The 16620-nt window shown below is 43.8% G+C and overlaps 1 protein-coding gene across 4 annotated transcripts; it reads left to right on the top strand.

Annotated features, from left to right (window-relative positions):
• Positions 1–113: 113 nt before the first annotated feature.
• On the top strand, positions 114–14084 carry LOC112225490 (solute carrier family 25 member 40-like). 4 transcript variants are annotated; one of them, XM_042306988.1, is made up of 10 exons: positions 114–344; positions 458–571; positions 2403–2462; positions 2554–2660; positions 6668–6792; positions 11084–11257; positions 11861–11970; positions 12204–12285; positions 12400–12480; positions 12634–14084. In XM_042306988.1, the coding sequence occupies exons 4-10, from the start codon at positions 2650–2652 to the stop codon at positions 12792–12794; spliced, it is 744 nt and encodes a 247-aa protein (XP_042162922.1). In that variant the 5' UTR covers positions 114–344; positions 458–571; positions 2403–2462; positions 2554–2649; the 3' UTR covers positions 12795–14084. The 4 variants fall into 4 exon arrangements, with proteins under 4 accessions (XP_042162922.1, XP_042162929.1, XP_042162925.1 ...); XM_042306995.1 differs by having other exon boundaries at positions 197–344; positions 12734–14084; XM_042306991.1 differs by lacking the exon at positions 114–344 and having other exon boundaries at positions 457–571.
• Positions 14085–16620: the final 2536 nt, after the last annotated feature.

Here is a 16620-nt window from a genome sequence, read left to right as displayed (position 1 = left end):
TTGAGAAATTGGAATTTGTAACCATGTGCTGGATCTCCTTGTGCCAAGAATGTGCTCTGCTGAAAGTCTAAATATTTTTTACAAATATCATTTTGGGTAAACTAGCTATTCTTATTTCACTTTATCTAGTTGAATGAAGCCATGTATTGTGGAATTGCCCATGAAGCACATATACGCAGATACGAGCTATAAGAATACCGGGACATCACATTTAAAATGGGTTTGCTTTGGATTCCGTCGCTGACAAAGAGCAATACTACTTGTCCACTGTGGAAGAGTTGCTAGCTAAATAAGTTAGCTAGCTTCTAGTTCCTGCAATATAGCTAGCAAAAAGCTTCTCTAAGGTAAACATAATGATTACAAATTGTCACTGGCCAGAATTCAACAAGAATGTATTGGTCAATTAAATGTTCATAACAACAACTGAATCAAATGTTGTTTTGAATATATTTCTTAGGCAAGATGAGTGGTAATTCTGGTCAAAATCCTGTGCCCATCGACACCAATGGCATTACTCCATTTCAACAGATGTTGGCTTCCTGCTCAGGGGCTCTCCTGACGTCATTGTTTGGTGAGCATTGGAACCCTCCCCTACACACACTGACTATAGATACACTGCTCAAAAAAATAAAGGGAACACTAAAATAACACATCCTAGATCTGAATGAATGAAATATTCTTATTAAATACTTTTTTCTTTACATAGTTGAATGTGCTGACAACAAAATCACACAAAAATTATCAATGGAAATCAAATTTATCAACCCATGGAGGTCTGGATTTGGAGTCACACTCAAAATTAAAGTGGAAAACCACACTACAGGCTGATCCAACTTTGATGTAATGTCCTTAAAACAAGTCAAAATGAGGCTCAGTATTGTGTGTGGCCTCCACGTGCCTGTATGACCTCCCTACAATGCCTGGGCATGCTCCTGGTGAGGTGGCGGATGGTCTCCTGAGGGATCTCCTCCCAGACCTGGACTAAAGCATCCGCCAACTCCTGGACAGTCTGTGGTGCAATGTGACGTTGGTGGATGGAGCGAGACATGATGTCCCAGATGTGCTCAATTGGATTCAAGTCTGGGGAATGGGCGGGCCAGTCCATAGCATCAATGCCTTCCTCTTGCAGGAACTGCTGACACACTCCAGCCACATGAGGTCTAGCATTGTCTTGCATTAGGAGGAACCCAGGGCCAACAGCACCAGCATATGGTCTCACAAGGGGTCTGAGGATCTCATCTTGGTACCTAATGGCAGTCAGGCTACCTCTGGCGAGCACATGGAGGGCTGTGCGGCCCCCCAAAGAAATGCCACCCCACGACTGACCCACTGCCAAACCGGTCATGCTGGAGGATGTTGCAGGCAGCAGAACGTTCTCCACGGCATCTCCAGACTGTCACGCCTGTCACATGTACTCAGTGTGAACCTGCTTTCATCTGTGAGGAGCACAGGGCACCAGTGGCGAATTGGCCAATCTTGATGTTCTCTGGCAAATGCCAAACGTCCTGCACGGAGTTGGGCTGTAAGCTCAACCCCCACCTGTGGACGTCAGGCCCTCATACCACCCTCATGGAGTCTGTTTCTGACCGTTTGAGCAGACACGTGCACATTTATGGCCTGCTGGAGGTCATTTTGCAGGGCTCTGGCAGTGCTCCTACTGCTCCTCCTTGCACAAAGGCAGAGGTAGCGGTCCTGCTGCTGTGTTGTTGCCCTCCTATGGCCTCCTCCACGTCTCCTGATGTAACGGCCTGTCTCCTGGTAGCGCCTCCATGCTCTGGACACTACGCTGACAGACACAGCAAACCTTGCCACAGCTCGCATTGATGTGCCATCCTGGATGAGCTGCACTATCTGAGCCACTTGTGTGGGTTGTAGACTCCGTCTCATGCTACCACTAGAGTGAAAGCACCGCCAGTATTCAAAAGTGACCAAAACATCAGCCAGGAAGCATAGGAACTGAGAAGTGGTGTGATTATCACCTGCAGAACCACTCCTTTATTGGGGGATGTCTTGCTAATTGCCTATAATTTCCACCTGTTGTCTATTCCATTTGCACAACAGCATGTGAAATTTATTGTCAATCAGTGTTGCTTCCTAAGTGGACAGTTTGATTTCACAGAAGTGTGATTGACTTGGAGTTACATTCAAATCAAATCAAATTTATTTATATAGCCCTTCGTACATCAGCTGATATCTCAAAGTGCTGTACAGAAACCCAGCCTAAAACCCCAAACAGCAAGCAATGCAGGTGTAGAAGCACATTGTGTTGTTTAAGTGTTCCCTTTATTTTTTTGAGCAGTATGTATGTATGTATATATATATATATATATATGTATATATGAATGAATGTGATTGTGGAACTATTATATTTAAACTGGTTGAACAACTGTCTTTTTTTTCAGTCACACCTCTGGATGTTGTGAAGATCAGACTCCAGGCTCAGAAAAGTCCCTTTCCCAAAGGTAATAAGACAATAATCAATGTAACCTAACATTCCTCCTTTCTCTAAACCACAGTGCTCAATCGATTATGTATGTCTTCATTGTTTTCCAGGGAAATGCTTTGTGTATTGCAATGGCCTGATGGACCATACCTGTGTGTGTACGAACGGCAACTCCAAGGCCTGGTACAAGGCCCCCGGCCACTTCAATGGCACTCTGGTAAACATCTCTAACACCTCTACCCAACTCCCAAGGATTGGGTTGGTGTGCAATGTGATGAAAATTCTGTCTAGCCTATCAGAGGGTAACATTGAGATATTGCTCATTCCTTACAGATTTGCACAAGTGGCCAAGGGTCAGAGGCTATGGGCGAGATGGGACTAGGGCTGTTACAGTGACCGTATTACTGCCACACGGGCGGTCATGAGTCATGATGGCAGTCAAATTCCACATGACCATTTAGCCACTGTAATTAGGCTTCTCCATGCTCTGATGCTGCTGATGATCATTAGTAGCCTACCAAACTTGCTAACTGTCTGGTACGCAGTACTCTATTGTCCCTCTAATCACTCTGACATCAATGCATAATTGCATTTGCGGTCACTTTTGAGAATGGTGTTTTCCCACTAATGGAACAGTCGCGCTTCTAGCCTACTGCCGTGTGCACATTGCTGCGCATATAATGTGAAGAAATACCCTAATAGTTTATTAAAATGTTAAGCTAAATGTTTTGATCTGTTGCATCAGCCTCATCATTTAAAAACGTGTTTTTGTATGCTAGTGGTTGTGAGTGAGAGGTGCTTCGGAGGCGCAGCCAGGAGAAGGGAATTATAATTATTATATTCAGCCCAAGGGCACCACGGCCACTAGCCGCAAAAGGCATGGATTTTATTTAGGGGGCATTACTGCCACACAAAGGGGATGCCACCGGGACATTTGAGGCATTATCAAGTGCTTGTCGAATTGTGATTGAGAGACTGATTAAGTGTATACAGCCTGCACTGTACACTCTTCAACAAACAAAGCAAAGCTCATGTCTTTCATGCAACGTTTTTCTAATCATCATTAGTTACTTCTTGCAGCCTTAGAATGTATTAAAAAGCAAAACATAAGATCACTGCGCCACCCGGGAGACCGATGCAGTGCTAGCTGTGCCACCAGAGACTCTGGGTTCGAGCCCAGGCTCTGTCGCAGCCCGCCGCGACCGGGAGGTCCATGGGGCAACGCACAATTGGCCTAGCGTCGTCCGGGTTAGGGAGGTTTTGGCCGGTAGGGATATCCTTGTCTCATCGGGCACGGTGTTTCCTCCGACATATTGGTGCGGCTGGCTTCCGGGTTGGATGCACGCTGTGTTAAGAAGCAGTGCAGCTTGGTTGGGTCGTGTTTCGGAGGACGCAATTACTCTTGACCTTCGTCTCTCCCGAGCCCGTATGGGAATTGTAGCGATGAGACAAGACAGTAACTACTAACATTTGGATACCACGAAAAAGGGGGTAAAAAATAAAAATAAAATTTTAAAATTTTAAAAAGCAATGTTTGAATCACAACTGAAGTTACATAAATAACTCTAAATTAAGCAAATTGGATTACCTGTTTCTTTGTTAACCGCTTAACACAGAAAAGCAGCATGTGGTCACTCCCTCAAAGCATTTGGAGAAAATATCCTTTCTATTTTATTAAGCTATGTTCAATGGTAATATAAAGTAATGCCACGGAATTCTAAGCAAATCTTGTCTGCTAAATGAACTAGTGTATCCCACAGCCATATGGCATAGCCAGATCAGGACCTAACATAAGGACAACTCAGAGTATGCTACTCTGTTGTTCTGAAATAGACTACATTTTCTTCATATCATGTTTCTTTAGACCTGTCTAAAATGCATAATGGATTTATTGTGATGGTGTAGGCTATATTACATGGATTTATTAGACTTTTTAAAATGTAGATGTTCCAAAGGTCTGCATCAGTAGCTTGTAGGCTGTGTGGAAGCCAGGAGATGTTAAATGTGTTTAAGTTAATTAACTGTCAATTACCGTTAGACCGGCCGTTATTTGCTTGACAATCACCGGCTGACAAAATTTCATGAACGCCACAACCCGTGGGACTTGGAACCAGCCTCAAGTGATGGACCCATTGAATGCTAACCACAAGCATTATAAAGATGCACAGTGGCAAGAAAAAGTATGTGAACCCTTAAGAATGATCATAACAACAGACAAACACACTCTTCTTAAACTAATAACACACAAATGATTGTATGTTTCTTGTCTATATTAAATACATCATTTAAACATTCACAGTGTAGGTTGGAAAAAGTATGTGAACCCCTAGGCTAATGACTTCTTCAAAAGCTCATTGGAGTCAGGAGTCAGTTAACCAGGAGTACAATCATTGAGACAAGTTTGGAAATGTTGGTTAGAGCTGTCCTGCCCAATAAAAAACACTCAAAAAATTTGAGTTTGCTATTCACAAGAAGCATTGCCTGATGTGAAACATGCCTCGAACAAAAGAGAACTCAGAAGACCTAAGATTAAGAATTGTTGACTTGCATAAGCTGGAAAGAGTTACAAAAGTATCTCTAAAAGCCTTGATGTTCATCAGTCCACGGTAAGACAAATCGTCTATAAATGTAGAAAGTTCAGCACTGTTGCTACTCTCTCTAGGAGTGGCCTTCCTGCAAAGATGACTGCAAGAGCACAACGCAGAATTCTCAATGAGGTTAAGAAGAATCCTAGAGTGTCAGCTAAAGACTTACAGAAATCTCTGGAACATGCTAACATCTCTGTTGACGAGTCTACGATACGTAAAACACTAAACAATAATGGTGTTCATGGGAGGACACCGCGGAAGAAGCCACTGCTGTCCAAAAAACCATTGCTCCACATCTGAAGTTTGCAAAAGAGCATCTGGATGTTCCACAGAGCTCCTGGCAAAATATTCTGTGGACAGATTAAACTAAAGTTGAGTTGTTTGGAAGGAACACACAACACTATGTGTGGAGAAAAAAAGGCACAGCACGCCAACATCAAAACCTCATCTGTTAAGTATGGTTAAGGGAGCATCATGGTTTGGAGCTGCTTTGCTGCCTCAGGGCCTGGACAGCTTGCTATCATCGACGGAAAAATGAATTCCCAAGTTTATCAAGACCTTTTGCAGAAGAATGTAAGGCTATCTGTCCGCCAATTGAATCTCAACAGAAGTTGGGTAATGCAACAGGACAATGACCCAAAAGACAGAAGTAAATAAACAACAGAATGGCTTCAACAGAAGAAAATACACCTTCTGAAGTGGCCCAGTCAGAGTCCTGACCTCAACCCAATTTAGATGCTGTGGCATAACCTCAAGAGAGCAGTTCAGACCAGATATCCAAAAATATTGCTGAACTGAAACAGTTTTGTGAAGAGGAATGGTCCAAAATTTCTCCTGACCAGTGCAGGAGTGCGAACACTCGGTTTGCGAACCGATTTTACATGTAGAATTGCACAAAAGTGTCGGCAGTCAGACATCAACAGTGTGCTGAATGAATGGTAGACGAACGGGAGATCCACATTCGGTACAACCCTTAAGCATTTATAATGTACATGTACATCAGTATCATGCATTAGTTATTTCTCTGGTTCTTTGACCCTCTCTCTGCAGGATGCCTTTATTAAGATAGTCCGCAGGGAAGGTATCAAGTCGTTATGGAGCGGCCTCCCTCCAACCCTGCGAGTCTGAAGTCTGCCGTTACTCTGCCTCATTACTAATTCACACTTCGTACTTGCCTTCAGCACTGATTTATGGTCAGCTGTGTCTTGAGTGGCTGGCCCGCTGTGATTCAGCAAACTCATAGTCTATTGATAATTCAGTTGTTTACGATTGTTTCCCATTGTTCTGCCCATTTGTATCGAGCAGTACGGATGGACACTGATTTTGTAGACTCAGGGTTTATCGATATTTGATTTGTTAATGTTTTATTTTAAATCTCTCAGTCATGGATTTGTGTCTGAGCGGTGTGGTAACTGCTGAGTCATGGGCTGTTGATTAATTTGGGAACATTTTATTTGTACCTCTTGTTTGTACCCATCTGATTTGTGTCTGATATGGTAAAAGCTGATTCATTTTATTCGTTGTTTATGGATATTTCATCTGTTGATGTTGGTTTCTTGTGTGTAATGCCTGATTTGAATGAGTCAGGGTTCTTGAGGAAACATTAGATTTGCATCTCTGTTAATGCTTCTTGCAGTATCATGGCGGTCCCGGCGACAGTGATCTACTTCACGTGCTACGACCAACTGCGTGCTGCCCTGAGGGTCAGGATGGGGTCACACGCTGAGGAGGCGCCTCTACTAGCAGGCGCCCTCGCCAGAGGTGAGCTGACCTCTGACCTTACAGGTCACTGTGGTGATGTATACTTGAGAGGATAAATAGTGATAGAGTGAATAACATTGTTTTGTCTATCCACTAGAAAGACCTTAGTAACCCAACTGCTGCTTCCTATCCTAGACTATGGTGATGTCATCTATCAAAACACAACCAAGACCTTACTTAGCGAATTAGATGTATACTCTATATTATAGGTACTTAGTTGTATTAGTAGTTGTAGCAGTAGTTTTTATTAGTTATAAGCCTATTAGTAGTTGTGCAACAACATTTTATGCTGTTAATGTAATTATATTTTATTATCATTATAATTATTTAAATGTTGTTATTATTAGACAGTAGTTGCCATATTCTTCTTCTTACTAAGTACTTTAATAAAATAAAAAATGATATATAATAATATATATATATACACAGTATATATACACAGTGGGGCAAAAAACTATTTATCTCAGCCACCAATTGTGCAAGCTCTCCCACTTAAAAAGATGAGAGAGGCCTATAATTTTCATCATAGGTACACTTCAACTATGACAGACAAAATGAGAAAAAAAAATCCAGGAAATCACATTGTAGGATTTTTAATGAATTTATTTGCAAATTATGGTGGAAAATAAGTATTTGGTCAATAACAAAAGTTTATCTCAATACTTTGTTATATACCCTTTGTTGGCAATGACAGAGGTCAAACGTTTTCTTCACAAGTCTTCACAAGGTTTTCACACACTGTTGCTGGTATTTTGGCCCATTCCTCCATGCAGATCTCCTCTAGAGCAGTGATGTTTTGGGGCTGTTGCTGGGCAACACGGACTTTCTACTCCCTCCAAAGATTTTCTATGGGGTTGAGATCTGGAGACTGGCTAGGCCACTCCAGGACCTTGAAATGCTTCTTACGAAGCCACTCCTTCGTTGCCTGGGCGGTGTGTTTGGGATCATTGTCATGCTGAAAGACCCAGCCACGTTTCATCTTCAATGCCCTTGCTGATGGAAGGAGGTTTTCACTCAAAATCTCACAATACATGGCCCCATTCATTCTTTCCTTTACATGGATCAGTCGCCCGGGTCCCTTTGCAGAAAAACAGCCCCAAAGCATGATGTTTCCACCCCCATGCTTCACAGTAGGTATGGTGTTCTTTGGATGCAACTCAGCATTCTTTGTCCTCCAAACACGACGAGTTGAGTTTTTACCAAAAAGTTATATTTTGGTTGCATCTGACCATATGACATTCTCCCAATCTTCTTCTGGATCATCCAAATGCTCTCTAGCAAACTTCAGACGGGCCTGGACATGTACTGGCTTAAGCAGGGGGACACGTCTGGCACTGCAGGATTTGAGTCCCTGGCAGCGTAGTGTGTTACTGATGGTAGGCTTTGTTACTTTGGTCCCAGCTCTCTGCAGGTCATTCACTAGGTCCCCCCGTGTGGTTCTGGGATTTTTGCTCACCGTTCTTGTGATCATTTTGACCCCACGGGGTGAGATCTTGCGTGGAGCCCCAGATCGAGGGAGATTATCAGTGGTCTTGTATGTCTTCCATTTCCTAATAATTGCTCCCACAGTTGATTTCTTCAAACCAAGCTGCTTACCTATTGCAGATTCAGTCTTCCCAGCCTGGTGCAGGTCTACAATTTTGTTTCTGGTGTCCTTTGATAGCTTTTTGGTCTTGGCCATAGTGGAGTTTGGAGTGTGACTGTTTGAGGTTGTAGACAGGTGTCTTTTATACTGATAACAAGTTCAAACAGGTGCCATTAATACAGGTAACGAGTGGAGGACAGAGGAGCCTCTTAAAGAAGAAGTTACAGGTCCGTGAGAGCCAGAAATCTTGCTTGTTTGTAGGTGACCAAATACTTATTTTCCACCATAATTTGCAAATATATTCATTAAAATGGGTAGCCATTTGAGTAGAGTCTTATGGCTTGGGGATATAAGCTGTTTAGAAGCCTCTTGGACCTAGACTTGGCGCTCTGGTACAGCTTGCCGTGCAGTAGCCGTGAGAAGAGTCTGTGACTAGGGTGGCTGGAGTCTTTGACAATTTTTAGGGCCTTCCTCTGACACCGCCTGGTATAGAGGTCCTGGATGTCAGGAAGCTTGGCCCTAGTGATGTACTGGGCAGTACACACTACCCTCTGTAGTGCCTTGCGGTCGGAGGCCGAGCAGTTGCCATACAAGGCAGTGATGCAACCAGTCGATGGTGCAGCTGTTGAAACCTTTGAGGATCTGAGGACCCATGCCAAGTCTCCTGAGGGGAAATAGGTTTTGTCGTGCCCTTTTCACAACTGTCTTGGTGTGCTTGGACCATGTTAGTTTGTTGGTGATGTGGACAACAAGGAACTTGAAGCTCTCAACCTGCTCCACTACAGCCCCGTTGATGAGAATGGGGTGTGCTCGGTCCTCCTTTTCCTGAAGTCCACAATCATCTCCCTAGTCTTGATCATGTTGAGGGAGAGGTTGTTGTCCTGGCACCACACGGCCAGGTCTCTGACCTCCTCCCTATAGGCTGTCTCATCGATGTCGGTGATCAGGCCTACTACTGTTGTGTCATCGGTGAACTTAATGATGGTGTTGGAATCGTGCCTGGCCGTGCAGTCATGAGTGAACAGGGAGTACAGGAGGGGACTGAGCACGCACCCTTGAGTGCTGAGGATCAACGTGGCGGATGTGTTGTTACCTACCTTTACCACCTGGGGGCGGCCCGTCAGGAAGTCCAGGCTCCAGTTGCAGAGGGAGGTGTTTAGTCCCAGGGTCCTTAGCTTGTTGATGAGCTTTGAGGGCATTATGGTGTTGAACGCTGAGCTGTAGTCAATGAATAGCATTCTCGCAAAGGTGTTCCTTTTGTCCAGGTGGGAAAGGGTAGTGTGGAGTGCAATAGAGATTGCATCATCTGTGGATCTGTTAGGCCGGTATGCAAATTGGAATGGGTCTAGGGTTTCCGGCATGATGGTGTTGATGTGAGCCATGACCAGCCTTTCAAAGCACTTCATGGCTACAGATGTGAGTGCTGTGGGTCGGTAGTCATTTAGGCAGGTTACCTTACTGTCCTTGGGCACAGGGACTATGCTGGTCTGCTTAAAGCATGTTGGTATTACAGACTCGGACAGGGAGAGGTTGAAAATGTCAGTGAAGACACTTGCCAGTTGGTCAGCGCATGCTCACAGTACATGTTCTGGTAATCCGTCTGGCCTTGTGAATGTTGACCTGTTTAAAAGGTCTTGCTCACATTGGCTGCGGAGTCGCCCGGAACAGCTGGTGCTCTTATGCATGTTTCAGTGTAATTTGCCTCGAAGCGAGCATGGAAGTAGTTTAGCTCGTCTGGTAGATTAGGTCAAACGGATTTAAGTTTCCCTGCGTTAAAGTCCCCGGCCACTAGGAGCACCGCCTCTGGATGAACGTTTTCCTGTTTGCTTATGACGGAATACAGCTCATTGAGTGCGGTCTTAGTGCCAACATTGGTCTGTGGTGGTATGTCGACAGCTACGAAAAATACAGATGAAAACTCTAGGTAGATAGTGTGGTCGACAGCTTATCATGAGATACTCTACCTCAGGCGAGCAAAACCTCGAGACTTCCTTAGATATTCTGCACCAGCTGTTGTTTACAAATATGCATAGTCCGTCACCCCTTGTCTTTCCAGACACCGCTGTTCTATCCTGCCGATACAGCATATAAACAGCCAGCTGTATGTTGATAATGTCGTTATCCAGCCACGACTCCGTGAAGCATAAGATATTACAGTTTTTAATGTCCCGTTGGTAGTTTAATCTTCCTCGTAGGTCGTCGATTTATTTTCCAATGATTGCACGTTAGCTAGTAGAAAGGAAGGCCTACGAATTCTCAGAAAGCAGCCCGACCTTCGCCCTCTTTTTCTCTGTCTTCTCTTCACGCAAATGACGGGGATTTGGGCCTGTTCCCGGGAAAGCAGTATGTCCTTCACGTCATGCTTGTCGGGCTCGTTAAAGGAAAAAAAAGCGTCTGCCAGTTGGTGGTGAGTAATTGCTCTTCTGATGTTCAGAAGTTATTTTCGGTCTTAAGAGACGGTAGCAGCAACATTATATACAAAATAAGTAGAAAAATATGTTGTAAAAAATAAACAAAAAAACAGTTGGTTAGGAGCACGTAAAACATCAGCCATCTTCTCCAGCGCCATGATATAATTATGGCCTCCTTTTCACGTGAGAAAGAAATGTATGCGTTTAACTGCTCTGCTTAACTGCTCTTTCTGTGTGTAGTGCTTATAAGTGTTTTCTCTCTCTCTCTCTCTTTCTCTGTCTCTCTGTGAGTCAGTGGGCTCTGTGACAGTGATCAGTCCGTTGGAGCTGATCCGTACGAAGATGCAGTCCCAGAGAAGTTCGTACAGGGAGCTGAGTGAGGTTATCCACTCTGCAGTACGCAACGAGGGCTGGCGGTCTCTCTGGAGGGGCTGGGGACCCACACTGCTTAGAGACGTGCCCTTCTCAGGTAGAAACAACACAATGTCTATCACTATATCTCTCTCAGGTAGAAATAACACAATGTCTAGCTCCATCTCTCTCAGGTAGACACAATACCATGTCTATTACTATATCTCTCTCAGGTAGACACAACACCATATCTATCACTATATCTCTCTCAGGTAGAAATAACACAATGTCTATCACTATATCTCTCTCAGGTAGAAATAACACAATGTCTATCACTGTATCTCTCTCAGGTAGAAATAACACAATGTCTATCACTGTATCTCTCTCAGGTAGAAATAACACAATGTCTATCACTGTATCTCTCTCAGGTAGAAATAACACAATGTCTATCACTGTATCTCTCTCAGGTAGACACAACACCATGTCTATTACTATATCTCTCTCAGGTAGACACAACACCATGTCTATCACTATATCTCTATCTCTCTCAGGTAGAAACAACACAATGTCTTTCACTATATAACTATCTCAGGTATACAACACTCTCTATTTCTCCCTCTCGCTCTCTCTTCCCTCTAGCCCACTGTTCTCTCTCCCTCTCCTTCTCTCTGTCTCTTAGTGTTTGATAACAGGAGTTCCATGTTGTCTGTTTCCTCCTCAGCCATGTACTGGTATAACTATGAGAAGGGGAAGGCGTGGCTGTGTAAGCACAACAACATCAGAGAGCCAACGTTTGCCATCACCTTCATATCCGGAGCGGTGTCTGGATCAGTGAGTATTCTAGCTGTCCTCTCAGCTCAACTCAAACTGTTCTGTCTAGTAGAGCACCTAGATATATTGAACATTGAATAGCTGATATAGTTTGTTGTACCTTTCTAATGTTATTCTAGCTCTGTAACTCTCTTCTTCTGTGCTGACATGGTGTAATTCCATCTAATACTGCTAGAGGGCAGCATTGTCAAATATAAGTGTAATTTCTAACCCTTGTTTATGTCTTCCTCCAGATCTCTTCCATAGTAACTCTTCCCTTCGACGTTGTGAAGACCAGGAGGCAGGTGGAGATAGGGGAACTCCAGGCTATGAATTGTGGGTATAGAACTCCAGGCTGATCACCTGATTCATGGAATTCATCCTTATGATCTTTAGTGATGTGTAGTGATCCTGTACTACTAACCCAGCTATGTTGTCATGTCTCTGCAGTGTCGTCCAAGGCCTCCTCCTCTACTCTCAGTGTGATGACCAAGATTGTGGCTGAGAACGGAGTGGGTGGACTGTTTGTAGGTAGGTCAGGCTACAGGGATAGTTCACCCAAAACACACAGTTACCTCAGCTTAGTCTCCTAACTGGTGACCTATTTTCTCTCCTTATCCCTCTCCTCCAACCCTCTCTCTCCCCCGTCACTCCCTCTCCTCCACCCCTCTCTCTCCCCGTTAGTCCCTCTCTCTCCATCACTCCCTCTCCTCCACCCCTCTCTCTACCCCTTTCACTCCCTCTCCTCCACCCCCCCACTTTCTCTCCTACGTTTCTCTTCTAGGTTTCCTTCCCAGGGTGGTCAAGGTGGCCCCAGCCTGTGCCATTATGATCAGCTGTTATGAGTTTGGGAAAGCCTTCTTCCGCAAGCACAACCAGGAGAGGCTGCTGACCAGCACCACCTGACCTGACTAGGGCCTCTCACACACACAAACCACCACCATAGACAATACCAAGAACACAATCAGCCATCGCCAACAGTAGGTATTGGCTACCTCTACCTTTCCCTGGGTCCTTAGAGATTTTCAGGTGTAACTTTGCATGCCTGTGTCCTCCCAGCTGCTTAGACACTCCAACACCCCTCACTGTTATAAAGTGTTCAAGTGTGATCTGTCATGTGACTAGCTGGAAGTAGCCAATGTTGGCATTTAGGACCCAAGAACGCCAGGACTTGATTCTGTTCCAAAGCAGTTAATACTGGCAGACATGAAAACAATATTGAAGACAAATATTTGTAGGTAATCAATATTATTCATATTTTCTTATATTTCTCAATCAAGGTATACTGCTCTTAATCACCATACTAATTGTGACAAGAGAAAATAGTAAAAGTGCACAGATTGTATTTGAAATGTCATTTTCACAACTACTTAAAAATTATTTGCATAATCTTTTTCCTTTGCACCCATGATGAAATATGTTATGAAGTGCATTTAATTACACTGGCCTGTAGGTGTTAGAGACTTATCTGTAACCAGAAACTGAGTGGGTCATATTGGACAAGTGTTTTGTCCCATTATGTTAGTTGAGGTATGGGGGTTGTGTGCACTGTGCCATCCGGGGTCTGACAGTAATAATCATTTGATGGATGCTTATATTTGTCCTTTTTCACACATGTACACGTGTGTATCATACCCATGTCGGAAATGGGGAAATGGGTTTTTTGCATATCCAGATACCCTCGGAGAGTGGAGTCAGGGACAGTAGAGATGAGGGTCAAAGCTGTGGATGAGGCGGGATAACTTCTGGTTAGTAGTCTCTGTCCCGCAGAACCCCCTCTCATTCTCTGCCGCTTTCTCTATCTCAATTCATGACCCTAACTCTCACCTCATTCTCAACCCTATTGGAAGAGAAGGCTCAAGGTCCTTCAGGATACATGTTCTGTTCAGTGCCAGACTGCCAGTTTAAACCTGAAATTCAACTCTTAACTTGCACCGCTTCCAGAATCCCATATTCAATCCCCAGTCAGCCAGACATGGACTGTGAACTGTGACAACCTGTATATGTTCTCAAAACATGTAGCAATGATATATATTTCTATTGTTTAATATATTCTACAATGATCACCTGCAGTGACACGTTTTCCAACTTTGTACAGAAATACATAGAATAAAAGTCACATTTTGACATTGGAATTGTTGAATCAATTGTTTTTATTAGATCAGCAAAGATTTGTGATTTGGTTCAATCCAGTAGTTTCTGTTGTTAACATGTAATAATTCCTATGATAATACAATTCATAATTGAATCCTGTTGAACAAATCTAAATGACGGAGGTAGTGGTGGCTTCCGTTGCGTCAGCGTACCACAACTGATCAAGTTAAAAGGAAGAAGGGCTAGCATGGGGAGGTATCATGTGCTGTTCCACTGTTACAGAGGCTTTCCCTGGTAAGATCCTAGCAGCGTAGAGATTACTGCCAATGTTGATGTATGGAAACAATCTCTCTGTAAAAGTCTGTGTGAACGTGTGTATGATTATCAAGGTTGTAAAATGACAGTGTATCTCTGTTCCAGTTCAGCTGCACTCTGATCCGATGGGATTTATTTTCCAGTGTCAGGACAGTCTGTGGCCCTTTTGGACAATGTGCCCAGTATTTATCATTATAATAGCCTACACACCAGAGTCCAGTCTGTACCACTCCCTTCCTCTGGACAGACTTATAGACTACACCTACAAACCATACTGTATTGTCCCTGACGTCTGTATCCCAACTGTATGTCCCAGAATCAAAGCCCTCAGAGCCCAGGACCATTCGATAGTTGTCAAACCTCTGGGTTGTCAGGAAGCAGCCGTATCCCATCACTGAATCTCATACTGGTCAGATCGTCAGACAGGATGAGACATAGATGGGCAGTGTTGGGGTCCAGAATCACAGGCACTGAACAGAGAAAAACAGACATGTTCAAAACCAGAGATCCACTGTTTGTTTTAATTTACTGGGACATTATTGCCAGATGATCAGTGATATTTTTTTTATCTGAAATTGTCTGAATGCAATTTAAAAATGTTTGAAGATATGAACATTGGTAAGAATAAAATCAGACTCACTGTATTGAACAGACTTCAGCATCTTCTCCAAAACTCTGACCTGCAGGTTTCCCAGGTGCTTTGCCACATTGATCAGCGCTCCAGAAACAAGCTCTGGATCTGGGCTTGTGCACTGGGCTCTAGAAGAATATCCAAGAGTTAGTGATATGGTGGGGTTGGGTTCAGAACCACAGGGAAGCGAGAGTAGAGGCCGTAGCCTTACCTTTTTAACGTGTCCTTCTGCAGGTGAACAATCAATAACACATAATCACTGAAATCAATCATCAGTTCATCAATAAATCTATCCCAAATAACCTCTAGACAGCACAGAAATATTGGTCCTTACCTGCAGGAATGAGATGTCATCAGATACCAGGTCCTTCTTTATGGCTCTCGTTGTGTCTAAAATGGCTGCTCTCTCTCTGTTCATCGTCAATCATCTTCATCCTCCCTCAGGACAGCCATCCTGGCTGCCTCTTCATATCATAGAAACTGGTGACGTTTCTCAAAGTCCTCCTGAATCTGATTTTCTGTCTTCTGGGCCTGCCTCTGGAGACAGTGTGTCATCAGGCATTACACTATATTTCATATCAATCTGAAAGGTTTTTCAAAACATTATACTGTTTCAGAGGCTGTATGGAACGTTCGTTGCTTATTGTTTACTTAAAATGTTGGCTTGGGTGGCGCAGTGGCTAAGGGCGCTGTACTGCAGCGCCAGCTGTGCCACCAGAGACTCGGTTCGCGCCCTCATCGCACACCAGCGACTCCTGTGGCGGGCCGGGCGCAGTGCGCGCTAACCAAGGTTGTCAGGTGCACGGTGTTTCCTCCGACACATTGGATGCGCGCTGTGTTAAGAAGCAGTGCGGTTTGGTTGGGTTGTATCAGAGGACGCATGACTTTCAACCTTCGTCTCTCCCGAGCTACTAAACAATTGGATACCACGAAATTGGGGAGAAAAAGGGGTACAATTAAAAAAATGTTGGCTTGAGTGTTGCCTCTATGGTTCATATACACATGATATAACAATCAACTTCTAGACTCAGGAAACCACACAATCCTTATTTTAAGGCTTTTGCTCATATTCGTGGGAAGGTGTCTAATTACGTAATTTCTGGGTAATATTTATGTCCAATTAGGGGACCCCTTTTGGCTCAAGCCAAATGCAAAAAAATCATTCTGATACAATGCAATATGCATATGAACGTGTAACATTACTTAAACAAAGCTTTGAAGAAACAGCAGAGCTTAACTTCTTTAAATCCCTCCAGCTGCTGTGTATGTTAAGTTGATAATTTGTATCGTACCTTGCGATCCAGAGCAGCCTCATCTACTGGGATACATTCATGTGTTTGTTTACTTGAACCCTCACACACAGAACAGATAGGCTCTTCATGCTCCAGACAGAACAGTGTGAGTAGCTTGCTGTGTAGACATGTTTTTTAACTGAAACGCTCACCCGGCATACACAGGTTCTTCAGAGCAAGATCCATCGAATCCTTATAGCATTTTATGCTGCACACTGGACATTCCCATGATTCCATCTGTTTCCAGTATGACTCCAGACAGGCTAGACAGCAGCTATGGCCACAGGACAGGTTCCTTTAGGGTTTTCTGAGCACACAGGACAGGAGAGATCCTTCTCT

This window comes from Oncorhynchus tshawytscha, linkage group LG03, assembly GCF_018296145.1.
Source record: "Oncorhynchus tshawytscha isolate Ot180627B linkage group LG03, Otsh_v2.0, whole genome shotgun sequence".
Classification (NCBI taxonomy): Eukaryota; Metazoa; Chordata; class Actinopteri; order Salmoniformes; family Salmonidae; genus Oncorhynchus; species Oncorhynchus tshawytscha.
This window is presented reverse-complemented; position numbering and strand designations above follow the sequence as displayed.

Coding starts and splice junctions, on each gene's coding strand:
- LOC112225490 (XM_042306988.1), top strand. Junction 11,971..12,203: donor CCGGAGCGGTGTCTGGATCA/GTGAGTATTCTA, acceptor GTCTTCCTCCAG/ATCTCTTCCATAGTAACTCT. Junction 12,481..12,633: donor AGTGGGTGGACTGTTTGTAG/GTAGGTCAGGCT, acceptor TCTCCCCGTTAG/TCCCTCTCTCTCCATCACTC.